Source organism: Condylura cristata, unplaced genomic scaffold (assembly GCF_000260355.1).
Source record: "Condylura cristata isolate star-nosed mole 26May11 unplaced genomic scaffold, ConCri1.0 scaffold00028, whole genome shotgun sequence".
Lineage (NCBI taxonomy): Eukaryota > Metazoa > Chordata > Mammalia > Eulipotyphla > Talpidae > Condylura > Condylura cristata.
The window spans coordinates 10962355-10975961 of NW_004567129.1; the positions used below are offsets into that span (position 1 = coordinate 10962355).

Below are 13607 nucleotides of genomic sequence, written 5' to 3' on the forward strand. Positions count from 1 at the left end.
AGGCAGGTAACAGGAGAAAATGATCCAAAGTTCCACATAGACACCATTAGAACAAGATGGGGGCTGGGGTGAGGGGAGGGGGGTGCTACAACAGAAAACCTGCTGAAGTACAAGTGTGAGGTGGTGACATCTTGGCGTTGGTTTTACTTGCTGTACTTCTGATAGTTACGGGTTTTGACCAGGGTCTCAGCATCAACTCAGACCATGTGGACCGCGGATGAAATTGCACTGTTGTGTTATGAGCACTATGGAACCCGGCTACCTAAGCAGGGGAAGCCTGAGCCCAACCGAGAGTGGACATTACTAGCAGCAGTGGTAAAGATCCAACCTACAGCTGACCAGGCCTGTGACTACCCTGACAAACAGGTGCAAGGTGAGACTTTCCTCCTTAGAAAGCTTCTGCTCCCTGTCAGGTTATAGGCCTATACCATCACTTGGCAGGGAGCAGACTTGACCCTCTGTAAACTCCAATGTTGGGCATATTCCCCTGCTCTCCACCAGGTGGCATGTTGCTTCAGGAGCCATAGTCCCCAGTTGGGTTGGCCTGTGGGAATCCATCGGAGAATTGTGCAGACTTAGTAAACCTGAGAACTGGGTACCCATTCAAGGTTCTAAATTCTCACTTAAGGCTACTTCTTTTCCTCACAGTGACAAAGGAAGTCGTCGCTATGGGTACAGGAACGAAATGCATAGGCCAGTCCAAAATGAGGAAGAGTGGTAAGCTCAGGAGGGGATATCTAACAGAGTCTTTCTATGGAGCTTTGGAAATCGATTTCCACATTACCTTTTTGCCCCTTGTCAGAGAAGAGGGACCCTGTCACTGAAGTGGCTGACCGTCCAGTTCCCACTAACTGTCACCCAAGTTAGGCAGAATTCATTTAAGAAATGGAAATCAGCAGGATAGAGCTGGACATTCAGCTGTGAACTTAATATAGCTTATGCACTTGTTGATTCTCAGCAGTGAACACCCAAAACATAATGTTTTAAAGCAGTGTTATGTCAATTAAAAGAAAAAAAGAAGACTAGAAATAGATTGTAGAAACCAACGCTACGTTCTGAGTAAATTAAAAGTTGGCCATGGTTTTCACACTCAGACCAGCAGTTCCCTGGGCCTAGCTACTTTGCATCTCAGGAAGCCTTTGAGCTCTGTGTTGGGTAAAGGATTCAGACTCAGTAGCTTTTGAAGCCTCCAGACAGTCTTGAATTATCAAGTGGAGATTTGGGCATCAAAAAAAAAAAAAATGGATTTTGGTGATGGGAAACCCAAGGGGATTGCAACTGAGATAGAAGAATGCAAAAAATATGTAAAAATCAACTATTATAAAATTAAAAAAAAAAACAACAACATGGCAATCCCTTAAAGATCCAGCATCTTCATCACCTTCTTCCAGGTAGCAGGTTCCCCCTGAGTTTGCTCCCACATTCCCTCTCCTCTTGCCTCCTACACTTGAGACTGTTCCAGAACCATTGTGGATTGAATTCAGTCTAATTGTATTGCCATGAGCACGAGTATGAGGCCAGGATAGAAAAAATCTGAATCCTTCTTCTCTAGATAAAGCTTCCCTATGAGTCAGTAGCTCTCAGCTGGGGGTGATTTGCCCACACTCCATTCCCCCCCAGGGAACATTGGGACTGTCTGGAGACATTTTTGGTTCTCGAAACCGTGGAGCAGGAGCATGCCCCTGGCCTCTAGTCAGTAGAGGCTGGGACTGCTGCTAACATGCAGTGTGTGCAAGGATTCTCAGCCCTCCTCAACAAGGAAATGCATTGCCACTAATGATTGTGACACTTCCATGGTCATCTAGGTGCTGGGGAAAATGGCTGTTTGCTGTTGCTAGGAACCAGCATCTATATGTCCTCACCCAGTGTCCTGTCTTTGCCACAGGAGACATCCTCAATGATAGCCATGCTGAGGTCATAGCCAGAAGGAGTTTCCAAAGGTAAATCCACCTCCCCAGAGAGCATGATTCTGCAGGTCTAGGGTAGGGTCATAGATTCTGCATTTCTAATACACTTGGAAGTCATGCTAGTTGCTTCGGTCTGTACACAACCGATGAATAGCGCTACTCTGGACAGTGACTCTCCTGCTTGAGTGTGCATCAGAACACAGGGAGGAGTTGTTAATGCCCAGATTGCTGGGCCCACCCTAGAGGTTCTGATTCAGTGGGTCCTGGGGTGCCGCCTGAGAAGGTGCGTTTCTAATAAATTCCCAGATGACACTGATGCCACTGGTTCAAGAGCCACACTTTAAGAATCACTGACCTAGACTATTCTCATTATTCCTAATAAACTTGCCAGTCTCCTTTTTTCCACAGGGTGTTCATTCGATGATATTTTGTAACCCTCTAGGTACCTTCTCCATCAGCTCCACTTGGCAGCCGCTCTGAAAAAGAAGAGCATCTTTGTCCCTGGAACTCAGAGAGGGCTGTGGAAACTCAAACCTGATCTCTCCTTTGTGTTTTTCTCCAGCCATACACCTTGTATGTAAACCTTTGGATTAGTGTCATGTCATTTCCTCCCTTTTGCTTTTCGTTTTCGTAGATGGTTCTTAAAAAAGAAAAAGAAAAACTATAGCCCATCACAGTGCCTTTTTGTGTGAATAGACATAGTTTACATAACCATTTTTCTACCAAGGAGAAAGATGGATTGAGGAGAGAGGGAAGCCTCATTCATACTTTTATTCAGTGCCCAACCAGACTGGAAATCTTTAAAGCTGAAATTCCTCAAAGTCTTGAAACTAACAATGGGGTTTAGAAGTACTAAGCCCTATAATTCATGCAAATGAAGTCATTTCATCCATCAACTGTTTTCTACTATTGTCAGGCATAGTAGGGCATGCTGTGAATAAGTCTAGCTCCTTTCTTACCCTCACAGAGCCTTTTAGGGGATGTATGTAGTCACGGTCGGGATAAATTTTGATGAGTTGTTAGGGTGCTTGCAGAAGACCAGCCCTAACCTAAGTGGGCATTTATCCTCTGTTTTCCTGTCTTGAAAATTGAGAATAATTTCTACCTTTGTAGACCACTCAGTAAATGATACTTAACTGTCCTTCTCAAAACTTTGAAATAAGCATAAAAGGTCTAAAATTAGCCCATGCAAGTAGAGATAATCATGCTGCAGAAATGACAGCTTTCAAAACTTACTCAAAACTCAAATTAGAAATATTAATATAGCTTAAGAAAGGATAAGTCTATAAGGAAAGAGCTGGTTAAGCATTAAAGGCCTCTATAATGTCTTACAGAGGAAGGGACTGACTCCTGGACTCATAGCCTCATTTATCGCCTTCAGACTCTTTCTTGTGAGTTTGTTGGTGTGAATCAGCCTCTCAAGTTCAGGCATCTATCAAGATCAAACCTCCCATTCTCTGGCGGGCCCCAGAGAATTCTCCAAAGTCAGTGTTACCTTGTGAGGTCTCTGCAAGCCTGCCAGCGGGCCCTGCTGGCAACGCTCCCAGTTCCACATACTTAGTTGCCTTTCCCACACTTAGTTGTTCTAAAGGCTCCATATGTACTGTTCACACACTTCAGAAAAATAACACATTCTAGGTGAGTGATTGAAGTGACCCCCTTCTGAGGGGAAAGCTCTGCTTTTTCCTGTCCTGGCTTTCTTTTGAGTCCCTGTGAGCAGAATGGGCCAGAACTCTCGAAACCAGCATGGGAAATGCCAATTGTGATACTTACTGCAGCTTTTAACTGTGCGAAGATGCACATCAAGCTCCAAGATGGGGTCACTGTGAACAATGCTCACCAAGCTTATTTCGCCGTAAAGTAAGCCATCCACTTATGTTTTCCAAAGCACCTTTCCCAAAATGCACTTGGGGAAACTGCTCATTCTAGACCAGCCTTCTCAACTCAAGGCTGTTTCATTCCCCAGGGGACATTTAGATGTTCAGATTGGGAGTGTTAGTGTGCGCTTGTAGATAGACCAGGAATGCTTCTGAACAACATACACTGTACAGGAGGGTCCCCACAAAGTTCTGTGCCCCACAATGTCAAGAATGCAGAGGTTGAGAAACCCTGGCCTAAATTGGTATTTCCCAAACTTCCAGTGATAAGAATGAACTGGGATCTTTGTAAACTTGTTCAGTTTTCCCAACCCCTCCCCCAAGTTCCACCCTGAGATTTTAACTTCCTGGATTTGGGTAGTGTCTTCAGCAAAAGCCCCAGGGGATTCTTAATAGGAAAGTTTGAGCAAATGTTCTTAATTCATCTCAGTTCAGTTGAGACTAGAACTGTTTATTTAAGGCAGTGGCCCTCACATTTGATCTTGTATCAGAATGACCTAGAGAACTTGTTAGAACAAACTCCTGGCTACCCACCTCCAGAGTTTTTGATTTAGCAGATCTGCTAAGAATTTGCATTTCTAATAATTTACCAAGGGGTGAGGATGTGACCTTTCTGGGGCCTCACTTGAGAACCACTGGTTTAAAGGTTCCTCCTCCTGCAGGTGGGGATGCCTCCATCATCCCAATGCTTGAGTGTGAAGATCAGCCTTGCTGCCCAGTCAGCAGAGATTGGGCCAGTACCCCAGCAGCAGAAGTTGGTGGTGACCTGGAAACTCCTGGAGATAAAAGGAAATGTGAAGATCAAGACAGTTGCATGAACAAAAAGATGAGGCCTGAGCCTGGGACTCCTGCCAGGGAAGCCACCAATGGGGCTCGCCATCAGGACAGTGACCCTGCCCTGCCGAGTGTCAGCGGCTCTGCTGTGCTCACCGCAGAGAGACTGGCTGCCTCTGGTAGTGCTGCCTCTGGTAGTGCCAAAGTGGTGGATGTCTATAGAACTGGAGCCAAGTGTGTGCCCGGAGAAGCAGGAGACTCAGGGCAGCCTGGTGCTTCATATCACCGGGTGGGGCTGCTCCGAGTGAAGCCAGGCCGGGGAGACAGGACCTGCTCCATGTCCTGCAGTGACAAGTTGGCACGGTGGAACGTTCTTGGATGCCAGGGGGCACTGCTGATGCACTTCCTAGAAGAGCCCATCTACCTGTCAGCTGTGGTGATCGGGAAGTGCCCATATAGCCAGGAAGCCATGCAGAGAGCACTGATCAGGAGGTAAAGGGGCAGGGGGGGAGGACCCTGTGAGAGCACCTTTCTGCGGGCAGCCTAGGGCAGGGCAATCAGCCTGTTCACAAAGCTCCTAAAAAACACCCATCCATACGGGCCCAGCAGTTATCCTAAGTGCTCAGTCTTTTGTGCACAGTTATCTTTGTAGCAATCAGACTACAAGTGATTTTTGTTGAAAAGAGTATTGATGGAACTCTACCTGGAAAGATGCTCATGACGTTAAAGAGCAATTTAAAAGTTAAAAATGAGTTCATTTTGTTTTTGAATTGTCTATACATAAAGAAAAATATTAGAATAAACTAGTGTATATGATTATCTCTGAATGCCTCTGGTATTATGGGTAGTTCTTTATGGTCAATATAGTTTCTAAATTTACTACAGTGTACATCTGTTGCTATTGCTATTTTATTTTAAAAAAAACTCAAATACTGGGCTTTTATCTAGCTTCAGTTAGCACATGTTCTCTGGAAGATCATTTAAATGCAGGCTCTCTAAAGTAGTGCAGCCAACTTGTTTAATTCTGTGGTAACTCCTGGCAGGGCATGTCCATGGCCAAGGAAAGCCTGGGGGCCCCTGTCAAATGTACAGCTCCTGCAGACAACTCCAAAATCTCACTCCTGGGTAAAATGAACAACAACAATATGGAAACTTCTACATAAAATGTTTATAGCAGCATTAGTCATAATAGCCAAACAATGAAACAATGCAAATGACCTCCAGTGGGTAAATGTATAGATAAAAGGTGGTTGCTCCATGTCATGGAATATTGCTCAGTCATAAAAAAGGAATGAGTGACATGCTGCAACAGGGATGAACCTCGAAAACATGCTAAGTGAGAGGAGCTGCGTATTATATGATTTCGTGTGTCAAACTAGGCAGTCTCTTGAGACAGAAAGTAGATTAGTGATTGCCAGGGATTGGAGTAGGAAGTGGAGAAAGTTGCTAATAGCTGAGAGGTATCTTTTGGGAGTGATGAAAATAAACACAGGTAATATAATGGTTGCACATTGCTGTAAGTGTACAAGCATTGATTTATACACTTACAATGGGTGAATTTGGGGGTATGTAAGTATCCCGATAAAGATTTTTTAAAAGTAATCCCAGGATAATGCGTGCTTTCCACTATTCTGGAAGTAGTTGCTTTGTGCTCAGTTCTAGACCAGATTAATATCAGCATCTAGTTGGTCTGAAATTAAAAAAAAAAAGCTTATTTTTTAATACAGGATAATTTTGATTTATAGTATATTTGAAGGGTTTTCTAGAAACAGGTGCCAGAGGTAAAATCTCTGTTGATGGTTTTTAGGTCTTTCAAAGCTGATATCAGGAATAAAGTTTGATGTTACGACATTGAGGGCTGGTGACTCAATACATAGAGTTCTCCCTTCAGAAGGATGGCAAGGACCTCCCTGCAGCCACAAGGGTCATATCTATATTCTGTTCTGCCACTACCCCCCCCCAAATAAGTAAATCTACATACACCCCGAGGCCTTAGCCTCCCTCTAAGACTCGGGGTGCTGATTGACACATGCTAGATACACTTTTTCTCTAGGACTACACCTAAGCTGAATGTGTTTTCTCTCACATTTAGGTGTCAGAATGTCTTGGATTTACCCAAAGGTTTTGGAGTTCAAGAAGTGAAAATACAGCAGTCAGATTTACTATTTGAACAAAGCCGCCGCGCAGTGCAGGCGAAAAGGACTGACAGCGAATGCCGACTGGTTCCTTGTGGGGCAGGTAGGAGATCCGGGGCCACTTGTCCCCCTCCTCCATTGTGGCCTGGGAAGAGCTGCGCCTCCCATCCTGAGGAAGTGGTTTTCTGTCCAAGTGATCACTAGTAGGGACTGGGAAGACCCCCACTGGGTCAAGTTACTGCCCTCTTTAGCCTGAGCTGCTTCATCTTCGATACCATTATTTATTTGTGAGGGTTATTTGAGGATTAAATGAGAAGTTATTTCATATGTTTACTGTGTGTGCAGCACATAATAAATGCTCAGTGATCTCAGTGGCTGTTAACTGTTAGGATGTGAATCAAGAACCACCTTATCCTGTTGTACCCTGAGATCAAGCTTCAAGCGTCACAGTCATTCACTCTGATGTGTCCAGTTCTCATGGGTCTCTCTGCAGAAGCAGAGATACATTTTTGTTAAAATACTTCTGGCATTTTCAGAAAATAGATCAGTTTTAACCCCAGAATCTTATCTTGTCATAGCCATCAGCTGGTGTGCAGTTCCTGAACAGCCACTAGATGTCACTGCCAACGGCTTTCCACAAGGAACAACAAAGAAAGGAATTGGAAGCCTCCAGGCCAGGTACAGCATATTGGGCCCAAGGAGATTGTGGCTGTGCACTGAGGCCTTTGATTTCAGGACACTATCAGAATTCCAACAACAGCCCTTATCCTGCTCTTACCATTCCTGAAAACTCTTAATTTACACTCTATCTACATGGTTTTATCTATTCTGAACATTTTTCATGTATTGCAGATTCATAATTATTATTCATAATAATCTTTTGTGTCCAGCTTCTTCCACTTGGCATACTGTTTTTCAAGGTTCATCCACATCAAAGCATATATTAGTCCTTCATTTCTTTTCATAGCATAGTAGTATTCCGTGATGTGGACAGTACCACTTTATTTTTATCCATCAATGAATGTTTGAGTTGTTTTGGCTGTTGTGAATAATACCATGAACATTTATATACACGCTTTTGGGTGGACATGTTTTCACTTTTCTTGGTGTACCTGCAAGTAGAGTCAAGGGTCATATTATAACTTTAATATTAAACTTTTGGAGGAGCTGCTGAATTGTTTTTATTAGCAGCTGTGCCATTTTAAACTGCCACCAGCAACGGGGTATCTGTTACCCTGCATCCTTTACAGCTCTTATGACTCTGTCTTTTTTATTATGGCAGTTCTGATGGATATTAAGTGCTGTCATTATGGATTTGATTCACTTTTCTTTAAAAACTAATGATGTTAGACCTTTGTATATTTTCTTTGGAGAAATACTTATTCAGATCCTGTGGCCATTTTTTAACTTGGCTTATCTTTTTATTATTGAGTTGCAAGTTTCTTTATATATTCCGAATACTAGCCCTTATCAAGAATATTTTGGCAGATATGTCCTCCAATTCTGTGGATTCTTTGAACTTTTTGATTGTGTCCTTGGAAGGACAAAACTTTTATATTTAGATGAAGTCCACTTTATCTTTAGTGATTTGTGCTTATGGTACTTAAAAAACCATTGCCTAATCCAAGTTCACAAAGATAGATTTGGTTTTCTTCTAATAAATTTATCATTGAAAATAAATAAATAAATGTATGGTTGGAGCTCCTCTATTTAGGTCTCAGATAACCATTTGAAGTTAATTTATTGTGTAACCTGTGAGGTAGACATCCAGCTTCATTCTTTTGTATGTGGGTCCAGTAATCCAACACCAATTTTGCAAAAATTATTCTCTCTTTTTGGAGATTTTTGAAAAGAAAACATTCCTTGGGTTCTCACCAAGGATTCCGGTTGATTAGATCAAAGTTGGAGCCCATGGTGATTGGACCGCAAAGAGGGCACTTTCGCATCTTTACTGGCTTTTGCTGAAATGTAGTGTGTATATTCTGCTGACGTCCTTATGTGTGTAGAGGTTCATATATCTGCCTTAGTGGTTCTCCTGCTGAATGCTCAGCTGGCCTCCCCTCCCCTCCCAGGGAGCCAACAAGGGGCCTGCCGTGAGGCCGCTGGCTGTTTATTGTAGGCCTTCCCACAACTTGGGGGGTGGGCGGGCTTTGCTACTCTTAAGTCGCTCTTCCATTTCTTTATTAGGCCCTCCTTAAAAGTTGTAATTGAAGTTTACAGGTTTGTTTTCTTCTTGGCATGTTTATTAGCCTGCCTTAATCCATTAATAACAATTTCTGTCTTTTTAGACTTAAAGCCAGAGTTCAAATGCCTCCATGGCAGACCCAGCCTGAATTCTGGTGGACGAAGTTGTTGAATTGAGTAGTGTTTACGAAATTGGGTGAGGAGGTATAAGGGTCACAGAGATTTGGGGCTCCATTTTTTTTTCCCCAAAGGGCTTCCCGGCTTCAGGCTGCTGTTTGAAGCTCTCAGGGGGCCAATTCATAGCCACAGACCAGGATGTGTGTGTTAAGCAGACCACTAGGGAGAGGAACCACGTGTTTCCTGCTCAACTGTGTCAGCTATACCAGTGGCCCAGCAGCAGTAGCTCATATTCCCCCAACCTGACAATCACTGCAGCTTGCTGCTTCGCTTAGGTCTGAAATGCCCTTTCTCAACCCTTTCACTTTAAAGTTCATCTCAACTTCCACTAACTCCAACTCAAAATTACCATCCTTTTTCCGAATTCCAATAGTGCTCTCCTCAGCTTGTCCCACCCAGTATGTCAGTGTTCCGTGTGAATGGAGGCCATCAAGTCCTCACTCTGGCACTCTCTCCAGTTACCCAGGTGACTTTGGACAAGTCCATTTGTTCACTCGACTTCAGTGTGCTCATGTCTGTAAAATAAGGATATCAGAGTAAATCTAAGGCCCCTAACACACTGGCTGTCAGAGGAAGGCAGTCTCCAAGGTGTGATGAAAAGAGCAGAAACTTTGCAGTTCAGGAGACTGATGTTATCATTCCTGGCTCCTTTTCTCCCTAGTTGTATGAATGCAGGCAAATTACTTTACCTTCTGAACCTCCCTTCCCCCAACAACTGAGCAATAGTGACTAAGAGTCTCTGTCATCCAGGTAATGTGAGAATTGAACAAAGGACTGTTAATTTGACTTCCCCTCCCATCATCAAAGGGAGCTTTCTGTATGTGAAAGGGAGTGACTCAGTTGCCCTTACCTGCTGATGCTAAAGCAGGTTTTCTCACTACTTATTCTTGAATGTGTGCATCCCGGTACCAACTTCTTTAGAACTATAGGGAATATGAAATCAGATTGGGATAGTAAAGACATTTATTACACTTTCTTACATATAGTTCAATAAAGTTTTATCCTTTACTTCATGTAAAGATGTACATGTCTGAGATGTATTCCTTGCCTGTTATATTGGTTATCTATTGCTGTGTAACAAATTACCTCCTAAAACTTAGTGTCTTAAAATGGCAAGCTATGTTTGTTAATATTTCATTATTGACTATTTTCATGAGTCAGAAATTTGGGAATCAAGTGGGTGATTCTGGCTAAGGGCCTGATGAGGTTGTAATTCTTATGTCAGAACCCCATGTTTCACCTGGTATTTCTGATAGGAGCCTAGAACTTAGTAAACAATAAATCCTCTTTGTATTTTTCTGAACAGATCTCGAATCAGCAAAGTGGAATTATTCCAGTCATTCCAGAGTCTGCTAAGAAGTGTTTCGGAGGACCGGTGGCCAGATTCCCTCAGGTGATGCTTTCTTTGATCCAGGTTTTTTCATGTTTAGGAAGAATAGCAGTTTAATTCAGACTAGCAGGAAGCCTTGGCAGGAGTGTTCGCTGAGTAGGCCACTGGGCCTTCCTACCTCATGTTCGGCCTCCTCACAGCTGCACTTGCAGGTACGGCATGACCTAAGGTGTGGAAGATGGGGCTTCGGTGTTACAGTCACAAGAGACCAAAGGTAGAGTTGGGGCCTCGCCTGGTCCAGAATCTCCTCCTGGGCCACCTTCAAATGGGGAGCACTACAGACATGTGTGTGCTGGAGCGTCATATATTTATTCTCTTTTTTCTGTCATTCACACCACCAGTTGTGAACTGCAGCTCCACAATTTAAATGGGACTCCTAACAGAAGTGTCTCAGCCATTCTGGGAGCAGGTGGCTAGATGCAGTTCAGACACTAACAGGCAAGGCTGGGACAGATGGACAGTCAAGCACCCAGCCCTCCACCCTCCATCCTCCTTTAGACTCCAGCACAACTCCGTCCCTCCCAGTCATCACACTTCTGAACAGTGACTGGAGGTTCAGGGTTTCCACTACCCCCTCAGGTTTGATAATTCACTAGAAAAACTTAAAGCATTCAGAAAAGCCCTATATTTTCAGCGACCTTTTATTGTAAAGGAGCAGGAGCAGCTGAAAAGCAGTCAGACAGAGTGAGGTATAGAGGGCCTCAGCCATGGGGGATGCTTCTGTGTCCGCAGGAGCCCCCCCACACACACACACATGGCTGTGTATCACCAACCAGAGAGCTGACCTGAGCTTTGGGGGGGGGGAGGCGGTTACTGATAGGTATGATTGACTGAATTATTTGCCACATGATGTGATTAAACTCAATTTCCCTCACTCCCAAGAGCTCGGACTGATACAGGTGGCTCACTCACTGTGTGGTTGTTCTGGCATGGCCAGCCCCTCCCAGAGCTGCTCAGTCACCTCGCTAAATATCAACCCAGGTGTGAGCTGAGGCATTTCTCTCTCTCGGGGTGTTCTGAGGGTTTAGGGGTTCCCTCCCAGGAACAGGCAACAAAAACCTGTCAAATTCCATATTGAAAATGGAACTGGGTGTGTTTCCATATATTCTGTGCAGCAATAAAAATAAATCTGGAAATTTATCTGGAGAGAATGACTTAAGGGACTCTCATCCTTTAACTAACAGAAATTTATCAAAACCTGTAAGCTGTAAGAAATTTATCAAAACCTGAAATTAGTGTTTGCTATCTTTAGCAGATTTTTTCTGCTGAAGGAGCTAAGAAACGTGTGTCTCCTCAGATCTTGGCAAAGAATGAAAAGGTAGAAGCTGGATAAAATCACATGAATCAGTTTAACATACCTTGCAGTTTCTGACAGTGTAAGATGGCAAGGTCAGCTTATCAGGGCCAGGCCAAGTTGAGAAGAGGGCTCTGAGGTGCCTGACTCACGCTTAGTCAAAGGAAAGTCTTCATCCAAAGAAAAACTTTGTGATACTTATGAGTATCACAAGTACTACTCAGCATGTCAACGGTTCTTCAGCAGTGAGAGATGGCTGAGGGGCTTGGGAGGGGTGTTGGCTGGCAGAACACAGGAGAACATGGATGCAGTAGAGAGAGCAGTGGTTTTCTAGGGAAAAATGGAGCCAAGAAGTTTCGAATGGCCCAATCTTTTGTGGAATTACAGACATGTAGAAAATTTTAAACCGAAAAGTATAAACATTTACTCTTCCTTTTCTGATTCCACCCAGACTGGGCAAAACCAGCATTCTGTTTATTCGTAGTTATTTTAATCCATGCTGCTTTAGAATGAATTCCCTGCAAAGGACACAGAGCATATCTAAAGTCTGCTGTTCCTAAGTCTCACAGTGTGTCCAATTGGCGGATTGCTCTGACGTCGTGTTAGCCCCAAAGGCGAGCAGCTCAGTGAGAAGCTGTGTTTGGTGCTATGTGTGCATTAGGGTGCAGCAGCCCGAGACCTACCAGGAGTACAAGGAGGCTGCATCCACGTACCAGGATGCCTGGAGCACGCTCCGGAATCAGGCCTTTGGATCCTGGATCAGAAACCCACCGGACTATCACCAGTTCAAATGAGAAGGGAACATCTGCAGGCCTTCCTGGCAGTAGGCAGGTTTCCAGTGGTTCATACTGGACAGTCATCTGTGTTGAAGAGGGCTTAACTTTTCTTGTGACTGAATAAGGGGGGAAAAAACTTGTTATCTACCAGACAGCATAACTGTTTTTGTGGAAGATGATGGGATCCAGGACACGGAACAATCTAACTAATGGAAGAGCTCTTAGCGACAATGGCATCTTGCTCATGACCTTGGTATCTACCCTAACTTGTGTTGTATTGCTTCTCTAAAATGTGGAGCAAGATTTAGAGTGTGATGTTTCAAAAGTCCTCAGCAGTAGTTCCATTTTGTGTGACACCCCCCACACTGATTATTTATTGGGGTGAGGTGCAAGTTGGAGAGCTTCAGCTGGCATCCTGGTTTTATCTGCCCAGCCTTTCTTCCCTGCTCTGTGCAGAGGACTTAGTTAAGGTGAACCTTCCTCCTGGCCAGCCCTGGACTGTGTGGAACTAATGCCAAGACCAGCAGGAAATATTCTCTCTCCCCTGAATCCAGAGCCGAAGGGCCACTTAAACCTGGGACTGGCTGTTGCTGTACTAGCTTGACAGTGAAGGCAGCAAGAAGGTGACCTTGTTTGGGTGCTGATAGCTGGACTTCAAATATAGAAGATAAATTCTGTTGTGGTCTTGAGTGACCCTATTTGAGCCCTTCTCTGTGTCTTTCAGCTGCAAGAATTCTGTCTAAAAGGCCAAGACTCCCTGTGGCAAGTCAGCCATGCTGTCTTAACTAACATCCACCATTCAACTCTTAGCCTCTTCACCCTGGTATTATTGCCTGAAAATGGGAACTCTTCACATTGGGGGATTAGTCAGTGTCCTAGTCAGTTCTTGAGCATTTTTTTTAAAAGATTGATTTATTTATGCATACAAAGCTGGGGTACAGGCCACAGGTGCAGGGGCGGTGAGAGGATTCACCAGAGACAGAGCAGGGGAGCAGAACAGGCAGATCGATGAAGTACACTGCTTGCTGAGGAGAGCAGCAGGCGGGTCAGGAGACCCGCTGCTACACCATGTGGTCACCTCCAGGCAGGGATC

At 44.2% G+C, this 13607-nt stretch overlaps 1 protein-coding gene across 4 annotated transcripts in view; it reads left to right on the plus strand.

The window, feature by feature from the left end:
- ADAT1 (adenosine deaminase, tRNA-specific 1) overlaps positions 1-13607 on the plus strand; it is a 22350-nt gene that overhangs the window by 2236 nt on the left and 6507 nt on the right. Inside the window, exons 2-10 of one of the 4 annotated variants that reach the window (XM_004690367.2) lie at positions 183-373; positions 649-717; positions 1886-1940; positions 2350-2480; positions 4447-5050; positions 6651-6796; positions 7272-7371; positions 10361-10447; positions 12400-13460. In XM_004690367.2, coding sequence (XP_004690424.2) covers positions 183-373; positions 649-717; positions 1886-1940; positions 2350-2480; positions 4447-5050; positions 6651-6796; positions 7272-7371; positions 10361-10447; positions 12400-12532 — 1516 coding nt within the window. In that variant the 3' untranslated portion in view covers positions 12533-13460. Of the gene's footprint in view, positions 1-182; positions 374-648; positions 718-1885; positions 1941-2349; positions 2481-4446; positions 5051-6650; positions 6797-7271; positions 7372-10360; positions 10448-12399; positions 13461-13607 lie in introns of those variants that run through there. The other 3 variants (XM_012730740.1, XM_012730739.1, XM_012730741.1) reach the window with 3 other exon arrangements.